This window comes from Ranitomeya variabilis, chromosome 4, assembly GCF_051348905.1.
Source record: "Ranitomeya variabilis isolate aRanVar5 chromosome 4, aRanVar5.hap1, whole genome shotgun sequence".
Classification (NCBI taxonomy): domain Eukaryota; kingdom Metazoa; phylum Chordata; class Amphibia; order Anura; family Dendrobatidae; genus Ranitomeya; species Ranitomeya variabilis.
This window is the reverse complement of record NC_135235.1, coordinates 51,667,996-51,691,971: the sequence shown is the minus strand read 5'-3', so window position 1 is coordinate 51,691,971 and position 23,976 is coordinate 51,667,996. Positions and strand designations below refer to the sequence as shown.

General features: G+C 46.4%; 1 protein-coding gene across 1 annotated transcript in view; it reads right to left on the bottom strand.

Moving 5' to 3' along the window:
• Positions 1-23,976, bottom strand: part of LOC143769710 (alpha-2-macroglobulin-like protein 1) — a 321,408-nt gene that overhangs the window by 59,117 nt on the left and 238,315 nt on the right. Inside the window, exon 22 of the mRNA XM_077258496.1 lies at positions 23,693-23,744. Coding sequence (XP_077114611.1) covers positions 23,693-23,744 — 52 coding nt within the window. The remainder of the gene's footprint in view (positions 1-23,692; positions 23,745-23,976) is intronic.

Here is a 23,976-nt window from a genome sequence, read left to right as displayed (position 1 = left end):
GCATAGCGGCATAGCGATGGACCCGTGCCGACGCAAGTGTGAAACAGGGCTTAATGAGCGTTTAATTTAATAAAAAACTGAAAAAAACGGCGTGGGCTCCCGCGCAATTTTCTGCGCCAGAGGGGGAAAGCCGACGGCTGAGGCCAATATTTGTAGCCTGCTATGAATATCAGCCCGCAGCTCTCTGCGTAGCCTTTACTGGCTATAAAAATAGAGGGACCCCCCCAAAAAAAATGACGTGGGGTCCCCCTATATTTTATAGCCAGAAAGGCTACGCAGACAGCTGCGGGCTGATATTAATAGCCTAGAGAGGGGCCATGGATATTGGTCCCCCCCCGGCTACAAATACCAGTCCGCAGCCACCCCAGAAATGGCGCATCTGTAAGTCTACGTTCACATTAGCGTTCGGCGCCGCAGCGTCGCCGCATGCGTCATGCGCCCCTATATTTAACATGGGGGCACATGGACATGCATTGTGCTGCGTTTTGGCAACGCATGCGTTTTTGAACACGCGCGTTTGTTTGCATTAAAAATGCATGCGTTTTTATAGAAAAAAAACAGAAAAAACACTGAAAAACCACCCACCACCATCAGGGTGATAAAGGGATCCAAACCCTAACCCTACCCCTAACCTCACCCCTAACCGTTTAATGAACATTTTATGACATAGTGCCACGATATTTCAGTGCCACATATATAAGTGCCACGTATGTAAGTGCCACGTATGTAAGTGCCACGTGCCACGTATGTAAGTGCCACGTATGTAAGTGTCACGTATGTAAGTGCCACGTATATAAGTGCCACGTATGTAAGTGCCACGTATTTAAGTGCCACGTATGTAAGTGCCACATATGTAAGTGCCACATATGTAAGTGCCACGTGCCACGTATGTAAGTGCCACGTATGTAAGTGCCACGTATGTAAGTGCCACGTGCCATGTATATAAGTGCCACGTATGTAAGTGCCACGTGCCACGTATTTAAGTGCCACGTATGTAAGTGCCACATATGTGAGTGCCACGTATGTAAGTGCCATGTGCCACGTATGTAAGTGCCACGTATGTAAGTGTCACGTATGTAAGTGCCACGTATATAAGTGCCACGTATGCAAGTGCCACATATGTAAGTGCCACGTATGTAAGTGCCATGTATGTAAGTGCCATGTATGTAAGTGCCACGTATTTAAGTGCCACGTGACACGTATTTCAGTGCCACGGATTTAAGTGCCACGTATTTCAGTGCCACGTGCCATGTATTTCAGTGCCACGGATTTAAGTGCCACCTATGTAAGTGCCACGTATTTCAGTGCCACGTATTTCAGTGCCACGTATTTCTGTCACGTTTAGGGTTAGGCCCTAACCCTACCCCTAGCTATTTCTATTTATAGTGGGTTTTCTTGTGGATTTTGATGATTGGCAGCTGTCACACACTTCTCAGCATGCGTTTTAAAAACGCAAACGCATGAAAAAACGCATGTAAACGCGGCAAAACGCCGCTTTTTTTCTACATGCAAAAACGCATGCGTCTAAAAAACGCAGCGTTTTACCACGTTTACATGCGTTTTTTCACACATGCGGTTTTTTAAAAAACGCATGCAGATAAAAACGCAAGTGTGAAACCAGCCTAAGCCCCTCGCTTCCCAATCCCGTGTAGCGGTGGGATATGGGGTAATAAGGGGTTAATGTCACCTTGCTATTGTAAGGTGACATTAAGCCGGGTTAATAACGGAGAGGCGTCAATAAGACGCCTATCCATTATTAATCCAATATTAATAAAGGGTTAATAAAACACACACACATTAGGAAAAAGTATTTTAATATTCTTCATTTCACCATACTTACCATACAAAAAACGTAAAATAATAAACCGTATACTACCTGTCCGCCGTAGTCCAAATAATAACGAGTGTCCCACGACGATCTCCCCTATAGAACAGTGACATCGGGTGATGTCACTGCTCTATAGGACCCTCAGTGACACACTGACAGGAGACAATGGCTCCTGCAGTGCATCACTGAGGTTACTATAGTTCACTGGTCTCACTTTATGGCAAAAAGCTGCGTGGGAACTTTCTCATACAGCATACCATAAAGTGAGACTAGGGACTATTTTCTCACAGGGGCGTAGGAATACATTGTGGAAGGATACCTTCCTCCCCTCATTGTCTTCCTGGAGCCCCTGGAGAGTGGTTGCATCAGCAGATGCTCCTGTTCTCCACGGGAGATCGTCTTGGGACACTCGTTTTAATTGGATTTCTGTGGATCAGGGAGTATATTGGTTGTTTATTATTTTAATATTTTTTATGACACTGGCTTCGGGGATCAAAGTGACAAGTGATGGTGAGTATGTAATCTATGTTATATGTACTGTATGTCTGTTTGTATGTACTGTATGTCTGTATGTATGTACTGTATGTCTGTATGTATGTATGTACTGTATGTGCATGTCGTTGCATGGCGCATGTCATCGCATGGCGCATGTCGTCGCATGGCGCATGGTGTCGCATGGCGCATGTCGTCGCGTGGCGCATGTCGTCGCATGGCGCATGCTGTCGCATGGCGCATGTCGTCGCGTGGCGCATGGTGTCGCATGGTGCATGTAATCGCATGCCGTCGCATGGCGCATGTCAGCGCATGCAGCATGTCATCGCATGCTGCATGTCGTCGCATGGCGCATGTTCTGTATGTGTGTATGTACTGTATATGTGTGTTTTTTTTTTGTTTTGTTTTTTTTTACATTCAACACATTAGCCGGATGATGGGACTACTACTGTCCCATCATTGGCTAATGTGTCACTGACTGTCAGTGTATCAGGCAGAGCACGATGGGACTTGTAGTCCCATCGGACAATGCCTGCACACAGAGACACACACACACACACACACCAAAGACCACCCCACCCCCCGCAGCAGACCCAGCACATACCGGCAGCAGAGCCCCGGCGCCGGCCCCCATCCCCACCCCCACCCCCACATGCCGGCGCAGAGCCCCGGCGCCGTACCCACATTCCGGCGCTGGCACGCAGAGCACCGGCCCCCACCCCCACATGCCGGCGCAGAGCCCCGGCGCCGTACCTACATACCGGCGCTGGCACGCAGAGCACCGGCGCCGGCCCCCACCCCCACATGCCGGCGCAGAGCCCCGGCGCCGTACCTACATACCGGCGCTGGCACGCAGAGCACCGGCGCTGGCACGTACATACAGACCTCAGCGCCCGCACCTTCATCATCACTGCCTAGCCCCGCCTGCCCCAGCACAGCCCCGCAGGCAGCCACCAGCCCCGCCCACAGCCCAGTCACTCTTGATGAGTGACTGCTCTGACTGTGCGGCTGGGACACACCTGCTGCTGACGTCACGTCAATTTCCAGAGCCTGGAAATTGACGTGACGTCGGCGGAAATAAGCGGCGGCTGCAGCCTGGGGGTCACGTGACCCGGACTCAGCCGCCGCTACAGCGCCGCTCACAGGCAAAAACGGCAACAAAAGGTATTTGCACAATTCATCAGGGGCCCCGGGGGGATACATTGGGGGGTTAATTGAAAGTAGTGGACAACCCCTTTCAGTCAAAATTCTCTACTAGGTGTAATGTAGCTCTATCAGTGGTTGTCTGGCAGCTCTAAAAATGTCTACCATGGAGAGGCTTAGTGCAAGCCACTCCGTTTATCAGATCCAAGGGGTCACCCTGGCCATCACCCTTAACTCCTATATAGGCATCTGGACTTACACAGGGGCCCCTGAGCTGGCACCATGGAGTCAATTGCTAGCCGGTGGTGCAGGCTTGCAGGAGTAGTCAGGTAGCTGGATTAGAACCGAGAGGTCAGAGAATGTACAAAATCAAAAGGCGGAAGAGTAACTTGTCAATGTCAAAACAAAGCACTAATCAATATCTGCATACACAGGACAGAACCTGAGGAGCACACAACTATATCTGGCAGCCTCCAGCAATATGCTGCGAGTTTTAGTAGGGTGTGGTGCTTTAGCAGGTGCTGAAGCAGGGAGACTACATGTCTCGGCCTCCCTAGTCTCTTCATTAACAACCTTTGTTTTGGGTGGTGCCAAGACTTTGGCTCTCAGATCCTTGGGCATTGATTTTGCAAGAGGAACCTACCACCAGCCTAGATTTCTTTCTGTTGATAAGACTGCCCATGTACTACAGGGATAGCTTGACTTCACCAGAGCAGCAGACACTTCACAGTCTGGTAGTCTGGGTCCACAGGATATTTTGGAATTACATACTAAATATGGATAGGACAATTCTATTGCAGTTAATATATATCATGCCTTTAAAGTGGTTGTCTACTACTTGGACAAACCCTTGTCAATCACTATGCTTCCCTAAAGTAAAACAATAACAGCTATACTCACCTCTGGTGCCAGCGCCATTACAGTGGTGTAAAAACTGGCTCTCCCAAAGCTCTGGTGACATTGTTATCCACAGGAGCCCAGACCACAACACACGACAGATACTATCTGTGTTATAATGTTGACAACTACCTTTACCAAAAGCAACCGGACCTAGCTCAGATGGAAGCTGATTAATCCATTAAATGCCGCTGTTAATGACTGACACCGGCATTTAGGTGGCACGATCCATTTGACGTGCCTATTCTGGCACTTATCAGTAATAATAATATAATAATAAATTTTATTTATATAGCACCAACATATTCCACAGTGCTTTACAAATTATAGAGGGGACTTGTACAGACAATAGACTTTACAGCATAACAGAAATCACAGTTCAAAACAGATACCAGGAGGAATGAGGGCCCTGCTCACAAGCTTACAAACTATGAGGAAAAGGGGAGACACGAGAGGTGGATGGTAACAATTGCTTTAGTTATTTGGACCAGCCATAGTGTAAGGCTCGGGTGTTCATGTAAAGCTGCATGAACCAGTTAACAGCCTAAGTATGTAGCAGTACAGACACAGAGGCTATTGACTGCATAAAGTGTATGAGAACATGATGCGAGGAACCTGATTATGTTTTTTTTTTTTTTAATTAGGCCACACAGGGATAGTTAGGTTAATGCGTTGAGGCGGTAGGCCAGTCTGAACAAATGCGTTTTTAGGGCACGCTTAAAGCTGTGGGGATTGGGGATTAATCGTATTAACCTAGGTAGTGCATTCCAAAGAATCGGCGCAGCACGTGTAAAGTCTTGGAGACGGGGGTGGGAGGTTCTGATTATTGAGGATGCTAACCTGAGGTCATTAGCGGAGCGGAGGGCACGGGTAGGGTGGTAGACTGAGAAAAGAGAGGAGATGTAGGGTGGTGCTGAGCCATGGAGTGCTTTGTGGATGAGGGTAGTAGTTTTGTACTGGGTTCTGGAGTTGATGGGTAGCCAGTGTAATGACTGGCACAAGGTAGAGGCATCGGTGTAACGGTTGGTGAAGAATATGATCCTGGCAGCAGCATTCAGGACAGATTGGAGTGGGGAGAGTTTGGTAAGAGGGAGGCCGATTAGTAGAGAGTTACAATAGTCCAGACGAGAATGAATAAGTGAGACAGTAAGAGTTTTTGCAGAGTCGAAAGTAAGAAACGGGCGAATTCTAGAAATATTTTTGAGATGCAGATAAGAAGAGCGAGCCAGTGATCGGATGTGGGGGGTGAATGAAAGCACGGAATCAAGGATGACCCCAAGGCAGCGGGCATGTTGCTTGGGAGTAATGGTGGAACCACACACGGAGATGGCAATGTCAGGCAAAGGTCCCCCAGAGCCATAATTTCAGGTTCTGAATCAGTGACTATGGATTCCATAAGCCTGGTAAAGGTCCTTGTGACTGCCATCCTCATGCTCCCGTGAGGTCATCATTTTGTAGTAGTGTGATACTATAGTATTGCATTATATAGATCAAGCAATCAAACAAATGCAAAAATAACCAAAAAAACAAACAAACATATATATATAAAATGAACGAACAGATCAACTCTCCTATCCCCAGTTAGAAAAAAAAAAAAAAAAAAAAAATATATATATATATATATATATATATATATATATATATATATATATATATATATATATATACACTCACTGGCCACTTTATTAGGTACACCTGTCCAACTTCTTGTTAACACTTAATTTCTAATCAGCCAATCACATGGCGGCAACTCAGTGCATTTAGGCATGTAGACATGGTCAAGACAATCTCCTGCAGTTCAAACCGAGCATCAGTATGGGGAAGAAAGGTGATTTGAGTGCCTTTGAACGTGGCATGGTTGTTGGTGCCAGAAGGGCTGGTCTGAGTATTTCAGAAACTGCTGATCTACTGGGATTTTCACGCACAACCATCTCTAGGGTTTACAGAGAATGGTCCGAAAAAGAAAAAAAAATCCAGTGAGCGGCAGTTCTGTGGGAGGAAATGCCTTGTTGATGCCAGAGGTCAGAGGAGAATGGGCAGACTGGTTCGAGCTGATAGAAAGGCAACAGTGACTCAAATCGCCACCCGTTACAACCAAGGTAGACCTAAGAGCATCTCTGAACGCACAGTGCGTCGAACTTTGAGGCAGATGGGCTACAGCAGCAGAAGACCACACCGGGTACCACTCCTTTCAGCTAAGAACAGGAAACTGAGGCTACAATTTGTACAAGCTCATCGAAATTGGACAGTAGAAGATTGGAAAAACGTTGCTTGGTCTGATGAGTCTCGATTTCTGCTGCGACATTCGGATGGTAGGGTCAGAATTTGGCATAAACAACATGAAAGCATGGATCCATCCTGCCTTGTATGGAGCATCTTTGGGATGTGCAGCCGACAAATCTGCGGCAACTGTGTGATGCCATCATGTCAATATGGACCAAAATCTCTGAGGAATGCTTCCAGCACCTTGTTGAATCTATGCCACGAAGAATTGAGGCAGTTCTGAAGGCAAAAGGGGGTCCAACCCGTTACTAGCATGGTGTACCTAATAAAGTGGCCGGTGAGTGTATATATATATATATATATATATATATATATATATATATATATATATATATATATTGTATTGGCATACCGTATCTATAAAAACTGTTAACATATAAAATAATTTCACATGTACAATAAATGTTGTATGGGGGGATGTCTGAATAGCCGTTTCTTGGTTGTCACATCTCAACCTCAAATATAACAAATGGGGTAAAAAGCAATTAAATCATTATATGTACCCCAAAATGATATTAATAAAAGTGTCAGCTCATTAAATTAAAAACAAGACCTCACGCAGCTACAACAACAGAAAAATAGACTGGCCTCAGAAAAGGACAACACAAACCCGCAAATATTTCTGTTCACAAACATAGAGAGTCCTATTGCTTAGAGAGATTTGTCATTGCTTTTCTGAACTTCCACTGGTCATGGTGCTGTAAATTATCTGTAACCATAAGCTGTGAATCACACATTATAACCACCAATCTGTGTGCTATATATTGCAACTAGCAAGTTGTGGGCCATAGACTATAAGCACCAAGCTGTGGACCATAGACTGTAGCCACCAGCTGTGGGCCATACGCTGTAACCCCCCAGCTGTCACAATAGACTGTAACCACCAAGCTGTGTTTCACAAACTGTTATCACCAAGCTGTGGACCATAGACTGTAACCACGAATCTGTGTGCTATATATTGTAACTAGCACGTTGTGGGCTATGTACTATAAGCACCAAGCTGTGTGGTATAGACTGTAACCACCAAGATGAGTTTAAAAACTGTAATCACCAAGCTGTGGACCATAGATGATAACCACCAAGCTGTGGGTCATAAATAGGGTTGAGCGAAACGGATCGGACATTTTCAAAAATCGCCGACTTTCGGCAAAGTCGGGTTTCGTGAAACCTGACCCGATCCCAGGGTGGGATCGGCCATGCTGTCGGCGATCTTCGCACCAAAGTCGCATTTCATATGACGCTTTCAGCGCCATTTCTCAGCCAATGAAGGTGGACACAGAGTGTGGGCAGCGTGATGACATAGGTCTCGGTCCCCACCATCTTAGAGAAGGGCATGACAGTGATTGGCTTGCTTTCTGCGGCGTCACAGGGGCTATAAAGGGGCGTGCATGCCGACCGCCATCTTACTTCTGCCGATGTCAGCATAGGGAGAGGTTTCTACAGCTTCGTCAAAAGCAGGAATATTGTTAGGGAGGAAATATTAACCCCCAAACCGCTTGTGCTGTAGCGATTTCCACTGTCCAACACCACCTTTTCTTTGCAGGGACAGTGGAGGCTAGATTTCTGTGCATCAGCTCTGTAGCTTATAAGGCTCCCTGATAGCTGCATTGCTGTTTGATCGCCGCTGTGCAAACCAACTGCTTTTTTAAAAGCAAAAGTCCTGTTGCTCCTTTCTGCACAGTTCTATTGTTTATTTGTCCACACTTTTGTGTGCAGCAGTCCTTTTTATTGCTGGCTGCCATACTTGTCCTGAGATCATTGTAGGGAGATTGTTATTGTAATACAGTCCCTTTATATATATATATATATATATATATATATATATATATATATATATATATATATATATATATATATCTGCCAGCATTTTGCAGCAGTGTCCCACACATAAAAAGGGAGATTTATATTGCCACTAAGTGCATCTGCGTCTGTTCTGTTTGGCGTATATCTGCCAGCCACTTTCTGCCACTTATACTGTGTAGTGTAATACAGTCGGCCTGTTTTTGTTTTGCAGCAGTGTCCCACACATAAAAAGGGAGATTTATATTGCCACTAAGTGCATCTGCATCTGTTCTGTTTGGTGTATATCTGCCAGCCACTTTCTGCCACTTATACCGTGTAGTGTAATACAGTGGGCCTGAATTTTGCAGCAGTGTCCCACACATAAAAAGGGAGATTTATATTGCCACTAAGTGCATCTGCGTCTGTTCTGTTTGGCATATATCTGCCAGCCACTTTCTGCCACTTATACCGTGTAGTGTAATACAGTGGGCCTGAATTTTGCAGCAGTGTCCCACACATAAAAAGGGAGATTTATATTGCCACTAAGTGCATCTGCGTCTGTTCTGTTTGGCGTATATCTGCCAGCCAATTTCTGCCACATACACTGTGTAGTGTAATACAGTGGGCCTGATTTTTGCAGCAGTCTCCCACACATATAGAAAGGGAGATTTAAATTCACAACAAGTTTACATACACCTTCTACCTTGTTTTACAGTACCATATAATGGTTGTTAGTTTGGTTACATTTTCCCAAGAAGTCTGGTGGAAGAGGTCGTGGCCGTGGGCGGTCATTGCCAGCTGGTAATGATGGTGGTGGGGGAGCATCTGGTGGTAGTGGGAAAAGCAAAATGGCACCTAAGGCTCGAGTTGTTGAGCCAGCGTCATCGTCTGGCTACACAAGGCCTCGAACGATCCCTTTTCTGGGAGTAGGAAAACCGCTTTTAAAGCCGGAGCAGCAGGAAAAAGTTTTGGCTTTCCTTGCTGACTCAGTCTCTAGCTCTTTCGCCTCCTCTTCGGAAAGTTCAAAATTTAAGAGCAGTGAGTCGTCAGTGGATGGTCCCGGTCAGGAACAAGTCACTTCCTTGTGTCCTTCACCCAGAACAACCGTGAAGGATGCGTCAGGCAACACAACAGGTTACTCCATGGAGCTCTTTACACATGCCGTGCCTGCGTTAGAAAGGGAAATTGTTAACAGGCCATTACAAGATGAATCGGACATGGATTGCACAGATGCACAGCCACAGCTAGATTATTATGCTGTTCCATTGACTCAGATCACAACATTGCCCTCGCAGTGTACTGAGCCAGAATCTGACCCTGATGAGACTATGGTGCCTCGTCCCAAAACGCTATAGCACCTTACACGGTGACACAGAGGAAGGTGCACAGGACATTGAAGAGGAGGTGATAGATGACCCAGTTGTTGACCCCGATTGGCAGCCATTGGGGGAACAGGGTGCCGCTGGCAGTAGCTCTGAAGCGGAGGAGGAGGAGCAGCAGCAGGCATCAACATCGCAACAGCTTTCATTTGTCAGGCCCGAATCTGGCCAAAACAGTGTCAAAACCAAAAACAGTTGTAGGACAGCGTGGCCATCCGGTTAAAGTAGCACAGTGTGCAATGCCTGAAAAGGTATTCGATAGTAGGAGGAGTGCAGTCTGGCAATTTTTTTACCAAGATCCGAATGATCAGTGCAAAGTTATCTGTAAGAAATGCTCAAGGACCTTTAGCAGAGGGCAGAATGTCAAAAATTTAAATACAACGTGCATGCGTAGACATTTAACCAGCATGCACTTGCAAGCCTGGACTAACTACCAAACGTCCCATAACGTAGGTGCACCAGCTCAGAATGAAGCTAGTCAGCAATGCTACATTGCTTCCCTCACTGTAAGCTCACCGTTTAGGACACCACCTGCAGCAAATATGGAGGTATGGCAGCAAGGCCAAAGCAGTCAGGGAATCACCAGGTTGTTGGTAGGAAACAATGTATGTAGGCCAACAGCAAGAATACCATCACCAACCCTCTCTCAATCTGCCATGTCCACCACCACCCCCGCTAGTTCCACCATATGCAGCTCTCCAGTCCAGCTCACCCTACAAGAGACTCTCGCTAGGAAAAGGAAGTACTCATCCGTGTACACAGGGTTTGAACTCCCACATTGCTAGACTAATCTCGTTAGAGATGATGCCCTACCGGTTGGTTGAAAGCGAAGCTTTCAAAGCCCTGATGGCCTATGCGGTAACACGCTATGACCTACCCAGTCGTCACTTCTTTGTGAGAAAATCCATCCCAGCCCTTCACCAGCATGTCAAAGACCGCATTGTCCATGCACTCAGGCAATCAGTCAGTATAAAGTTGCACCTCAACAGATGCATGGACCAGTAGGCATGGCCAGGGACGTTACATGTCCATCACGGCACACTGGGTTAATGTGGTGGATGCAGGGTCCACAGGGGACAGACATAGTGGGACAGTTCTGCCTAGCCCACGGTCTAGGAAACAGTTGGCTGTAGGCATTTGACACCCCTCCTCCTCCTCCTCCTCCTCCAGCAGAAGCAAAATCTCGTCCAGAGAGCGCAGTCGCACGACCACTCCATCCGCAGCTGCCAGTGTTGCACACGAGGAGTCTCATTATGGAACAGCTAGTGGTAAGTGTCAGCAGGCTGTGTTGGAAATGAAGTGTTTGGGTGACAACAGACACATCGCGGAAGTTCTGGTTGAGTTCTTGTGGCAAGAAACTCATTCATGGCTGGGCAGTGTACATCTTGAGGCAGGCAAGGTAGTCAGTGATAACGGAAGGAATGTTATGGCTGCCATAGCCCTTTCACAACTGAAACATACCTTGCCTGGCTCACACCTTGAACCTGGTGGTGCAGTGCTTCCTGAAAAGTTATCCGGGGTTACCAGCCCTTCTCTTGAAGACTTTGCTCGCACATCCGTTGATCGCCCGTACACGCCAGCCATATGCAGAACCATCAGTGATTGCTGAAGCTTCCCCTGCACCGCCTAATAATCGACGTTGCAACAAGGTGGAACTCCACACTGCACATGCTTCAGAGGCTGTGCGAACAGAGGCGTGCTGTAATGTATTTGTGGGAGGATACACATACACGGGCAGGCACTTGGATGGCAGACATGGAGTTGTCAGGTGTGCAGTGGTCGAAGCTACAAGACCTCTGTCAAGTCTTTCAGTGTTTTGAGAAATGCACATGGCTGGTAAGTGCAGTCGACGCCGTCATAAGCATGAGCATCCCACTAATGCGTCTGCTGATGCAAAGTTTGACGCACATTAAGGAGCAGGCATCTGCAGCCCAGGATGAGGGAAGCCTTGATGACAGTCAGCCATTGTCTGCTCAGGGAACCTTCCTGGACGAGGTGGCGGACGAAGAGGAGGAGGAGGAGGAGGAGGATGATGGGGATGAATATTTATGGGAGAAGGAAGCTTCTCAGGGGGCAATATAAACTGGTGGCGTTGCAAGGTCAGGTACAGGGTTTTTGCGGGAGACAAGTGATGTTGATTTGCCAGAAAGTGCTCCTCAACCCAGCACAAGCAGTGATTTGACACCTGGAACATTGGCCCACATGGCTGATTATGCCTTGCGTATCCTAAAAAGGGACCCCCGCATTATCAAAATAATGACCGATGACGATTACTGGTTGGCCTGCCTCCTGGATCCACGCTATAAAGGGAAATTACAAAATATCATGCCACATGAGAACCTTGAGCAAATATTGGCTACCAAACAAGCAACTCTTGTAGACAGTTTGGTTCAGGCATTCCCAGCACACAGCGCCGGTGATGTTTCTCACACGAGCTGCAGGGGGCAACATGGCAGAGGTGTTAGAGGTGCACAAATCAGAAGTGGTGTTGGACAGAGGGGTTTTATGACCAGGTTGTGGAGTGATTTCGCAATGACCGCAGACACGACAGGTACTGCTGCATCAATTCAAAGTAACAGGAGACAACATTTGTCCAGTATGGTTACGAACTATTTTTCCTCCCTTATCGATGTTCTCCCTCACACGTCATTCCCCTTTGATTACTGGGCATCTAAAATAGACACCTGGCCTGAATTGGCAGAATATGCATTACAGGAGGTCGCTTGCCCAGCTGCTAGTGTGCTATCATTAAGAGTCTTCAGTGCTGCTGGTTCAATGCTGACCGAAAAAAGGACTCGTCTGACTACCCAAAATGTTGATGATCTAACCTTCATTAAAATGAACCAATCATGGATTTCTAATTATTTTGCCCCACCTTCCCCTGCTCACACGTAGCTTTCCTGTAAAAAGGTCTTGCTTTTGGACTCCTCTTACTGACTGCTCCAATTCCTCCATTTGCAGCTGCTGAATGTCCACCATAGGCCATATTTACACCTCCCTAAATAGGCTGACTCCCCCCACGGGGCCGTGGTCACCACTTGGCGCAAGCACCCATGCGAGTGCCGTTTGCCTGGACAGGTGGGTGTGCCCAATTTTGGCCGACGGCACTGGCACAGGGTCCCTCATAATACAATGAAGTGTCTCTGGAGGTGGTGGTGCACACCCAACGTCAGACACACCATCGTAATATGAGGGGCCCTGGGCCAGTACCGCCGCCCACGAGAGAGTGTTCCCCCCAGCTCAAACAGTGCCCTACCACTTGAAAAACTTACCTCTCACTGCTCCACTACTGTTTAGTCTGTGCTGCTAAATCCTTCAATGGCACTTCCAATACAAATTTGTTGAAATGATAGATGATAGTAAAAATATACAGGGGCCCTGCCCTCCATTTAGACCTGTGAATACTGTGCGCGAACTACCACTGTCTGCTACTCAGCAGAGGAACCCACCCCTGTACCTAGCTTTGCCACCTGTTTATTTAGGAACATTTTTTTGCAGACATTTAGCCCACTTTACTATTTTGGCCAACTTACTGTGTCAGCCACTTCTTCCAGTTGTCATCCACCGAACAAAGCAGTGCCGCCAGTTTACTCCTGTTACCAGTTTAGAACTGCATAGAGCCTACTTTTTTTATTTTAGGCCTAGTAAGTCTGCGCCACTTCTTGCAATTGTCCTCTGCTGACCAAACCAATGCTGCCTGTGTACCCCTGTAACCTATTTTAAACTGCATTGAACCTACTTTTTTATTTTAGGCCTAGTAAGTCTGTCTGCGCCACTCCTTGCAATCGTCCTCCGCTGACCAAACCAATGCTGCCTGTGTACCCCTGTAACCCATTTTAAACTGCATTGAGCCTACTTTTTTATTTAAGGCCTAGTAAGTCTGTCTGCGCCACTCCTTGCAATCGTCCTCCGCTGACCAAACCAATGCTGCCTGTGTACCCCTGTAACCTATTTTAAACTGCATTGAGCCTACTTTTTTATTTTAGGCCTAGTAAGTCTGTCTGCGCCACTCCTTGCAATCGTCCTCCGCTGACCAAACCAATGCTGCCTGTGTACCCCTGTAACCTATTTTAAACTGCATTGAGCCTACTTTTTTACTTTAGGCCTAGTAAGTCTGCGCCACTCCTTGCAATCGTCCTCCGCTGACCAAACCAATGCTGCCTGTGTACCCCTGTAACCTATTTTAAACTGCATTGAGCCTACTTTTTTATTTTAGGCCTAGTAAGTCTGTCTGCGCCACTCCTTGCAATCGTCCTCCGCTGACCAAACCAATGCTGCCTGTGTACCCCTGTAACCTATTTTAAACTGCATTGAGCCTACTTTTTTACTTTAGGCCTAGTAAGTCTGCGCCACTCCTTGCAATCGTCCTCCGCTGACCAAACCAATGCTGCCTGTGTACCCCTGTAACCCATTTTAAACTGCATTGAGCCTACTTTTTTATTTTAGGCCTAGTAAGTCTGTCTGCGCCACTCCTTGCAATCGTCCTCCGCTGACCAAACCAATGCTGCCTGTGTACCCCTGTAACCTATTTTAAACTGCATTGAGCCTTCTTTTTTACTTTAGGCCTAGTAAGTTTGCGCCACTCCTTGCAATCGTCCTCCGCTGACCAAACCAATGCTGCCTGTGTACCCATGTAACCCATTTTAAACTGCATTGAGCCTACATTTTTATTTTAGGCCTAGTAAGTCTGTCTGCACCACTCCTTGCAATCGTCCTCCGCTGACCAAACCAATGCTGCCTGTGTACCCCTGTAACCAATTTTAAACTGCATTGAGCCTACTTTTTTATTTTAGGCCTACTACCTGTGTCTGTCTGCGCCACTCAATACAGCTGTCCTCCACTGAACAAAGCTGAGCTTCAATCTTCAGGCTTTCGGCCTATAGGAAATTTTAAACTGCATTTGGCCTACTAGGTTGGTTGGGCCCTACTAACGTTGTCTGCCGCTCCTTGATGTTCTCCTCCACTCCTTGGTGTTCTCCTCCACTGAATAAAGCTAAGCTTCAATCTTGAGGCTTTCGGCCTATAGGAAATTTTAAACTGCATTTGGCCTACTAGGTTGGTTGGGCCCTACTAACGGTGTCTGCCGCTCCTTGATGTTCTCCTCCACTCCTTGGTGTTCTCCTCCACTGAATAAAGCTAAGCTTCAATCTTCAGGCTTTCGGCCTATAGGAAATTTTAAACTGCATTTGGCCTACTAGGTTGGTTGGGCCCTACTAACGTTGTCTGCCGCTCCTTGATGTTCTCCTCCACTCCTTGGTGTTCTCCTCCACTGAACAAAGCTGAGCTTCAATCTTCAGGCTTTCGGCCTATAGGAAATTTTAAACTGCATTTGGCCTACTAGTTTGGTTGGGCCCTACTAACGGTGTCTGCCGCTCCTTGGTGTTCTCCTCCACTGAACAAAGCTGAGCTTCAATCTTCAGGCTTTCAGCCTATAGGAAATTTTAAACTGCATTTGGGCTACTTGTTTGGTTGGGCCCTACTAATGGTGTCTGCCGCTCCTTGGTGTTCTCCTGTGCTTTTATCCTGTGCTTCAATCTTCAGGCTTTTGGCCTGTATTTTGAATATGAAACTGCATTTGGCCTACTTGTTTGGTTGGGCCTACTAACGGTGTCTGCCGCTCCTTGCTTTTCTCCTCCACTGAACAAAGCAGTGCCGCCTGTTTACTCCTGTTACCAATTTTGAACTTCATTTGGCCCACTTTATTATTTGGGCCTACTAACTGTGTCTGCCACTAATTACAGTTGTCCTCCACTGAACAAAGCAATGCCGCCTGGTTAGTTCTGTTACCAATTTTGAACTGCATTTAGCCTAGTTACTTATTTGGGCCTACTCACTGTGTCAGCCTCTCATTACAGTTGTCCTCCACTGAACAAAGCAATGCCGCCTGGTTAATCCTGTTACCAATTTTGAACTGCATTTAGCCCACTTTATTATTTGGGCCTATATCTGTTATGATCCCAGTGGCAGAGTATCCGAAAACCAGACCAGCTAAGTACTAAACAATAGACCAGCTCTGGGAGGTGGTAACTGGACTGACCGCATACCTGATCCTAACCACACACAACTATAGGTAGCCGTGGAACGTTCCTAAAATCCTAGACATCTCGTCACGGCCTGAGAAACTGACTACTCCTAGAGAGAAAGCAAGACCTCCCTTGCCTCAGGGAAATGACCCCAAAGATATAGAAAGCCCCCCACAGATAATAACGGTGAGTTAAGGGGAAAGTACAAACACAGAGATGAATCAGATTTAGCAAAGGAGGCCCGCTAATACTAGATAGCAGAAAATAGAAAGGGATCTATGCGGTCAGTAAAAAACCCTCTAAAAATCCACTCAGATAATGCGCAAGTCCCTCACACCAACTAACGGTGTGAGGGGAGCAAGTCTGAACCCCAGAGCTACCAGCAAGCAGAAAATCACATGTTAGTGAGCTGGATTAAACTCATCATACACAGAACACATATTGATAACTGATGAGTAAGAAACTGAAAAGCAAAACTTAGCTTGTCTTGGAAAGACTGAGACCAGACGTAGTCAGATGAAATCAGAATAGGTCTGAACACATTGACAGCAGGCAACAAGTGAAGTTGCAGCTGAGCTAAATAGAAAACCTCACTGGTGGATAACGAGGCAGCTGATCCAGCCACAAACCCACAGGAGAACAAACAAAACCACCAGAGGGAGCCCAAAGACAACACTCACACAGTACCAGTTGTGACCACAAGAGGGATCCTGCTAACAGAGTTCACAACAGTACCCCCCCCTTGAGGAGGGGTCACCGAACCCTCATCAAAACCCCCAGGGCGATCAGGATGAGCTACATGGAAGGCACGAACCAGATCGGCCGCATGAACATCAGAGGCGACAACCCAGGAATTATCTTCCTGACCATAGCCCTTCCACTTAACCAAATACTGAAGCCTCCGTCTTGAAATACGAGAATCCAAGATCTTCTCCACCACGTATTCCAATTCTCCCTCAACCAGCACCGGGGCAGGAGGCTCAACCGAAGGAACCACAGGCACCACATACCTCCGCAACAATGACCTATGGAACACATTATGAATGGCAAACGATACTGGGAGGTCCAAACGAAATGACACAGGGTTAATAACTTCCAAAATCTTATAAGGACCGATGAACCGAGGCTTGAACTTAGGAGAAGAAACCTTCATCGGGACAAAACGAGAAGACAACTGTTGTGAACTCTGTGTTCAGGCTCCCTCTTGTGGTCACTGGTGGTATGGTGTGACTTTTGCTTTGGGCTCCCCCTGGTGGCCTTGTCTGTTATCCTGCTGGTCTCTGGCTATCAGCTGGTTCGTTATCCTCTGGGAGGTTCCTATATAGCTCTGTTTTACTTCCACTTGTTGCCGGCTGTCGATGTAATCAGTGCTACTCAGATTCTTTCTGACTACCTTGCTCCCAGTTCACCCAGGACAAGCTAAGTTTTGTTTGCTCATTTTTTGATCAGCAGTGTTTATCATGTTTTCTGTTACAGCTTGCTAAAATGTAATTCCCTCGCTTGCTGGTTGCTCTAGTGGGCTGAGTTTCTCCCCACACACCGTTAGTTGTTGTGTTGGTTCTTGAAATCTCAGGATGGATATTTTGTAAGGGTTTTTTATTGATCGCATAGACCCCTGCTCTATTTTTCTGCTTTCTAGTACTAGTGGGCCTCTTTTGCTGAATCTGATTTCATCCCTATGTATGTGCCTTCTTCTTACTTCACCGTTAATATTTGTTGGGGGCTTCTATATCTTTGGGGATTATTTCTCTGGAGGCAAGCGAGGTCTTTCTTTCTCTTTAGGGGTAGCTAGTTCCTCAGGCTGGCTCGAGACGTCTAGGAATTTTTTAGGCACGTTCACCGGCTACCTCTAGTTGTGTTGGATAGGTTCAGATTTGCGATCAGTCCAGTTACCATCTCCCTAGAGCTCGTCCTTAGTTTATTCACTTGCTGGTCTATTTGTGATCCTCAGCCATTAGGGATCATAACAGACAACCACACCAAATCCCCAACACAAAGTCGGGGACCCACACAGCGACGGCGGTTGGCAAAGCGTTGAGCCTTCTCTTGTGACAACTTCAAGTTGTCCACCACATGGTTCCAAATCCGCTGCAACCTATCCACCACAGAATCCACCCCAGGGTAGTCAGAAGACTCCACCTGACCCGAGGAAAAACGAGGATGAAAACCAGAATTACAAAAAAAAGGCGAAACCAAAGTAGCAGAACTAGCCCGATTGTTAAGGGCAATCTCGGCCAATGGCAAAAAGGTCACCCAATCATGCTGATCAGCAGAAACAAAACATCGCAAATAGGTCTCCAAGGTCTGATTAGTTCGCTCAGTTTGGCCATTCGTCTGAGGATGGAAGGCTGATGAGAAAGACAAATCAATGCCCATCTTAGCACAAAAGGTCCGCCAAAACCTGGACACAAACTGGGATCCTCTGTCAGACACAATGTTTTCAGGAATCCCGTGCCAACGAACCACATTCTGAAAAAACAGCGGAACCAAATCAGAAGATGAAGGCAACTTAGGCAAGGGCACCAAATGGACCATTTTAGAGAAACGATCACAAACAACCCAGATGACAGTCATTCTCTGAGAGACAGGAAGGTCCGAAATAAAATCCATGGAAATGTGTGTCCAAGGCCTCTTAGGAACAGGCAAGGGCAAAAGCAACCCACTGGCATGAGAACAGCAAGGCTTAGCCCGAGCACAAACCCCACAGGACTGCACAAAGGAACGCACATCCCGCGACAAAGAAGGCCACCAAAAGGACCTGGCCACCAACTCTCTGGTACCAAAAATTCCAGGATGACCTGCCAACACTGAGGAATGAACCTCGGAGATAACTCTGCCGGTCCATCTATCTGGGACAAACAGTCTCCCCGGTGGGCACCGATCAGGTCTGTCTGCCTGAAACTCCTGCAGCACACGTCGCAAATCTGGGGAAATAGCAGACACAATCACCCCTTCTCTAAGAATACCAGCCGGCTCAGAATCTCCAGGGGAGTCAGGCACAAAACTCCTAGAAAGAGCATCAGCCTTCACATTCTTCGAACCAGGCAGGTACGAGACCACAAAGTTGAAGCGAGAGAAAAACAACGACCAACGAGCCTGTCTAGGATTCAGGCGCTTGGCAGACTCAAGATAAATCAAATTCTTGTGATCAGTCAAGACCACCACACGATGCTTGGCTCCCTCGAGCCAATGTCTCCATTCCTCAAATGCCCACTTCATTGCCAACAACTCCCGATTACCAACATCATAATTCCGCTCGGCAGATGAAAACTTTCTTGAAAAGAAAGCACATGGCCTCATCACAGAGCCATCAGAGCTTCTCTGCGACAAAACAGCTCCTGCTCCAATCTCCGAAGCATCCACCTCGACCTGGAAGGGAAGAGAGACATCTGGCTGACACAAAACTGGAGCAGAAGAAAACCGGCGCTTCAGCTCCTGAAAGGCCTCCACAGCCGCAGGAGACCAATTAGCCACATCAGAACCCTTCTTGGTCAAATCCGTCAAAGGTTTAACAACACCAGAAAAATTGGCGATGAAGCAACGGTAAAAATTAGCAAAACCCAAGAACTTCTGAAGACTCTTAACAGATGTAGGCTGAGTCCAGTCATGAATAGCCTTGACCTTATCTGGGTCCATCTCAATAGCAGAAGGAGAGAAAATGAAACCCAAAAAAGAAACCTTCTGGACTCCAAAAAGACATTTTGAGCCCTTCACAAATAAGGCATTAGCCCGCAGGACCTGAAATACCATCCTGGCATGTTTCACATGGGACTCCCAATCATCAGAAAAAAACAAAATATCATCCAGATACACAATCATGAACTTATCCAGATATTCACGGAAGATGTCATGCATAAATGATTGAAACACAGAAGGAGCATTAGAGAGTCCAAAAGGCATCACCAAGTACTCGAAATGGCCTTCGGGCATATTAAATGCTGTTTTCCATTCATCGCCCTGCTTGATACGCACAAGGTTATACGCACCACGAAGATCTATCTTGGTGAACCAACTAGAACCCCTAATCCGGGCAAACAAATCAGACAACAAAGGCAAAGGATACTGAAATTTGACCGTGATTTTATTTAGAAGGCGATAATCAATACAAGGTCTCAGCGAACCATCCTTCTTAGCCACAAAAAAGAACCCCACACCAAGAGGAGAAGAGGACGGGCGAATAAGTCCCTTCTCAAGAGACTCCTTTATATAACTCCGCATAGCAGCATGTTCAGGCACAGACAAATTAAAAAGTCGTCCCTTAGGGAACTTACTACCAGGAATCAAATTTATAGCACAATCACAATCCCTATGAGGCGGTAGGGAACTGAGTTTGGGCTCATCAAATACATCCTGGTAGTCTGACAAAAACGCAGGGACTTCAGAAGGAGTGGAAGAAGCTATAGACACCAAAGGAGCATCATCATGAATACCCTGGCAACCCCAGCATCATCATGAATACCCTGGCAACCCCAACTTAACACAGACATTGCTTTCCAATCCAGTACTGGATTATGAGTCTGTAACCATGGCAGACCCAAAACTACGACATCATGCAAATTATTCAACACAAGAAAGCGAATTACCTCCTGATGCACAGGAGTCATGCACATGGTCACCTGAGTCCAGTACTGAGGTTTATTCTTGGCCAATGGTGTAGCATCAATTCCCCTCATTGGAATAGGGAATTTTAATGGCTCCAAGACAAAACCACAGCGCTTGGCAAATGACAAATCCATTAGACTCAGGGCAGCACCCGAGTCCACAAAAGCCATAACCGGGTAGGAAGACAGGGAACAAATCAAGGTAACAGACAAAATGAACTTAGGCTCTAAAGTACCGATGGTGACAGATTTATCGATCTTTTTTGTGCGTTTAGAGCATGCTGAGATAACATGAGTAGAGTCACCACAGTAAAAACACAACCCATTTTGACGTCTATAATTTTGCCGTTCATTTCTGGTCAGAATTCTATCACATTGCATAGATTCAGGTCTCTGCTCAGAAAACACCGCTAAATGGTGCGCTGGTTTGCGCTCCCGCAAACGCCGATCAATCTGAACGGCCAAAGTCATGGAATCATTCAGACTAACAGGCGTGGGGAACCCCACCATGACATCTTTAATGGCTTCAGAAAGACCTTTTCTGAAATTTGCAGCCAGAGCACACTCATTCCATTGAGTAAGCACCGATCACTTCCGAAATTTCTGACAATACACCTCTACTTCATCTTTACTCTGAGAGAGAGCCAACAAGGCCTTTTCTGCCTGGTTCTCAAGATTAGGTTCCTCATAGAGCATTCCAAGCGCCAGAAAAAACGCATCCACATTAAGCAATGCAGGATCTCCTGGCGCCAATGTGAAGGCCCAATCCTGAGGGTCGCCACGCAAGAAGGTAATAACAATTTTAACCTGCTGAGCGGAATCACCAGAGGAACGAGGTTTCAAAGAGAGAAACAACTTACAATTGTTCTTAAAATTAAGAAACTTAGATCTATCTCCAGAAAATAACTCAGGAATAGGTATTTTCGGCTCTGACATAGGACTGTGAACAACAAAATCCTGAATACTCTGTAACCTTGCAGCAAGATGATCAACACTAGAAGTCAAACTCTGAATATCCATGTCTGCAGCTGAATTCAAAGCCACACAAAGATTAAGGGGAGGAGAGAAGCTAGACAAGCTAGACACACTGCAGCAGAGGAGGAGAAAAAAAAAACTCCAGGCTTCTCTTTATCCCGCTTCTGCAATGCATTAACACTTGGCCTGCTGTACTGTTATGATCCCAGTGGCAGAGGATCCGAAAACCAGACCAGCTAAGTACTAAACAATAGACCAGCTCTGGGAGGTGGTAACTGGACTGACCGCATACCTGATCCTAACCACACACAACTATAGGTAGCCGTGGAACGTTCCTAAAATCCTAGACATCTCGTCACGGCCTGAGAAACTGACTACTCCTAGAGAGAAAGCAAGACCTCCCTTGCCTCAGGGAAATGACCCCAAAGATATAGAAAGCCCCCCACAGATAATAACGGTGAGTTAAGGGGAAAGTGCAAACACAGAGATGAATCAGATTTAGCAAAGGAGGCCCACTAATACTAGATAGCAGAAAATAGAAAGGGATCTATGCGGTCAGTAAAAAACCCTCTAAAAATCCACTCAGACAATGCGCAAGTCCCTCACACCAACTATCGGTGTGAGGGGAGCAAGTCTGAACTCCAGAGCTACCAGCAAGCAGAAAATCACATGTTAGTGAGCTGGATTAAACTCATCATACACAGAACACATATTGATAACTGATGAGTAAGAAACTGAAAAGCAAAACTTAGCTTGTCTTGGAAAGACAGAGACCAGACGTAGTCAGATGAAATCAGAATAGGTCTGAACACATTGACAGCAGGCAACAAGTGAAGTTGCAGCTAAGCTAAATAGAAAACCTCACTGGTGGATAACGAGGCAGCTGATCCAGCCACAAACCCGCAGGAGAACAAACAAAACCACCAGAGGGAGCCCAAAGACAACACTCACACAGTACCAGTTGTGACCACAAGAGGGAGCCTGCTAACAGAGTTCACAACATATATCTGTGTTTCCTCCTCATCCTGCCCATTGCCCAGCCAGTGCTAGATGAGTCGGCTGGTACATTGACCCAGACCACTACATTCCCCTTGCACTCTACACTGCCAGAATCTGACCCTGCTGAAAGTCAGGTTCCCCTTCCCGCATACTATACCACCTTACACAGGGACAAAGAGGAAGGTGCAGATGAAAGTGCAGGTTCTTTCATCAGGTGGGGGGGCATACTCATTGGCCACGTCACTGGCACAGGGCCCCTCATAGTACGCAAAAGTGTCTCTGCCGGTGGGAGGTGCCCCCGCCATCAAACACACCGCCGTACTTTGAGGGGCCCTGCGCCAGTGCCAATGCGAATGAGTTTGCCCCCCCCGCTTGCTCAGGATCACAGCACTTGCAAAGTTGAAATACTTACCTCTCCCTGCTCCACCGCCATGACGTAGTCCGCGTTTTCTGGGCCCACGAAAAACTTGAACCAGCCGTACCCCCCCCACAACTTTAGCCAAATGACCCCCAATTTTCAATGCCTAACTATTATTATAAGGTAAATTAAGATTGACAAGCTTAAGTAACAAGAATTGATGTTTTTGGCATTAAAATGGGCACTGTAGGTGTTTTCCTGTCCTCCACTCACTGCCGACTTTGCTTCCCCATTGACTTGCATTGGGTTTCGTGTTTCAGTCGGATCCCCGACTTTTCGCAATAATCGGCCGATTTCACCCGACCCGACTTTTGACAAAGTCGGGTTTAGCTAAACCCGACTCGATCCTAAAAAAGTTAAAGTCGCTCAACTCTAGTCATAAACTGTAACCATCAAGATGTGTTTAATAAACTGTAATCACCAAGCTGTGGGTCATAGACTGTAACCACCAAACTGTGGGCCATAGACTATAACCACCAAGTAGTGTTGCATAAACTGTAACCACCAAGTTGTGGGCCATAGAATATAACTGGTGGTTGGTGATCTCTAAGGGAGAAGTAAAGGGAATCAGCCACCCCCATTCAATTTTGATGTTAATAGATGTTACATGGGCGGTATACTGTACATGTCCTGTAACATTACACCAGAGTGGGACAATGCACTTTAGGCAAATATTTGCACAGGGACATTTTTTTTAGATCACCAAATTACTATAGGAAGGGAGGACTTAATCTCCATGTTTGTCTCATGTCCCTTATTGCAGATGAATGTGTGAATACAGAATCTAAATCCCAACCACATCAGTGTTAACTCATTATTTGTGCAGCATCTGCATTTGTCTCTGATTTTGCTGTCGCTCCTATTTTAATTACCTGCTGGGAAAAGAAGGAATGTCTTTGTCCTTTCATCTTCATGTCCTTTCGGCTAAAGAGAAAAAAATAACTTCATGTACAGTTCATATATGTTTAACCTACTGTATTTTTTCATAGAAAGTTTGCAACTGTTGTATTCTCGAAGGTGCAATCTGCTGTCACCCCTGACCCTGATATTGGCTCTACAGGTCCTGATGCTTTGGCTACTTAGAACAACTAGAGTTTGTACCTTAATCTCATATTTGATGTCTGGACCTATTCTACAATTTATTGTTTTGTTACTG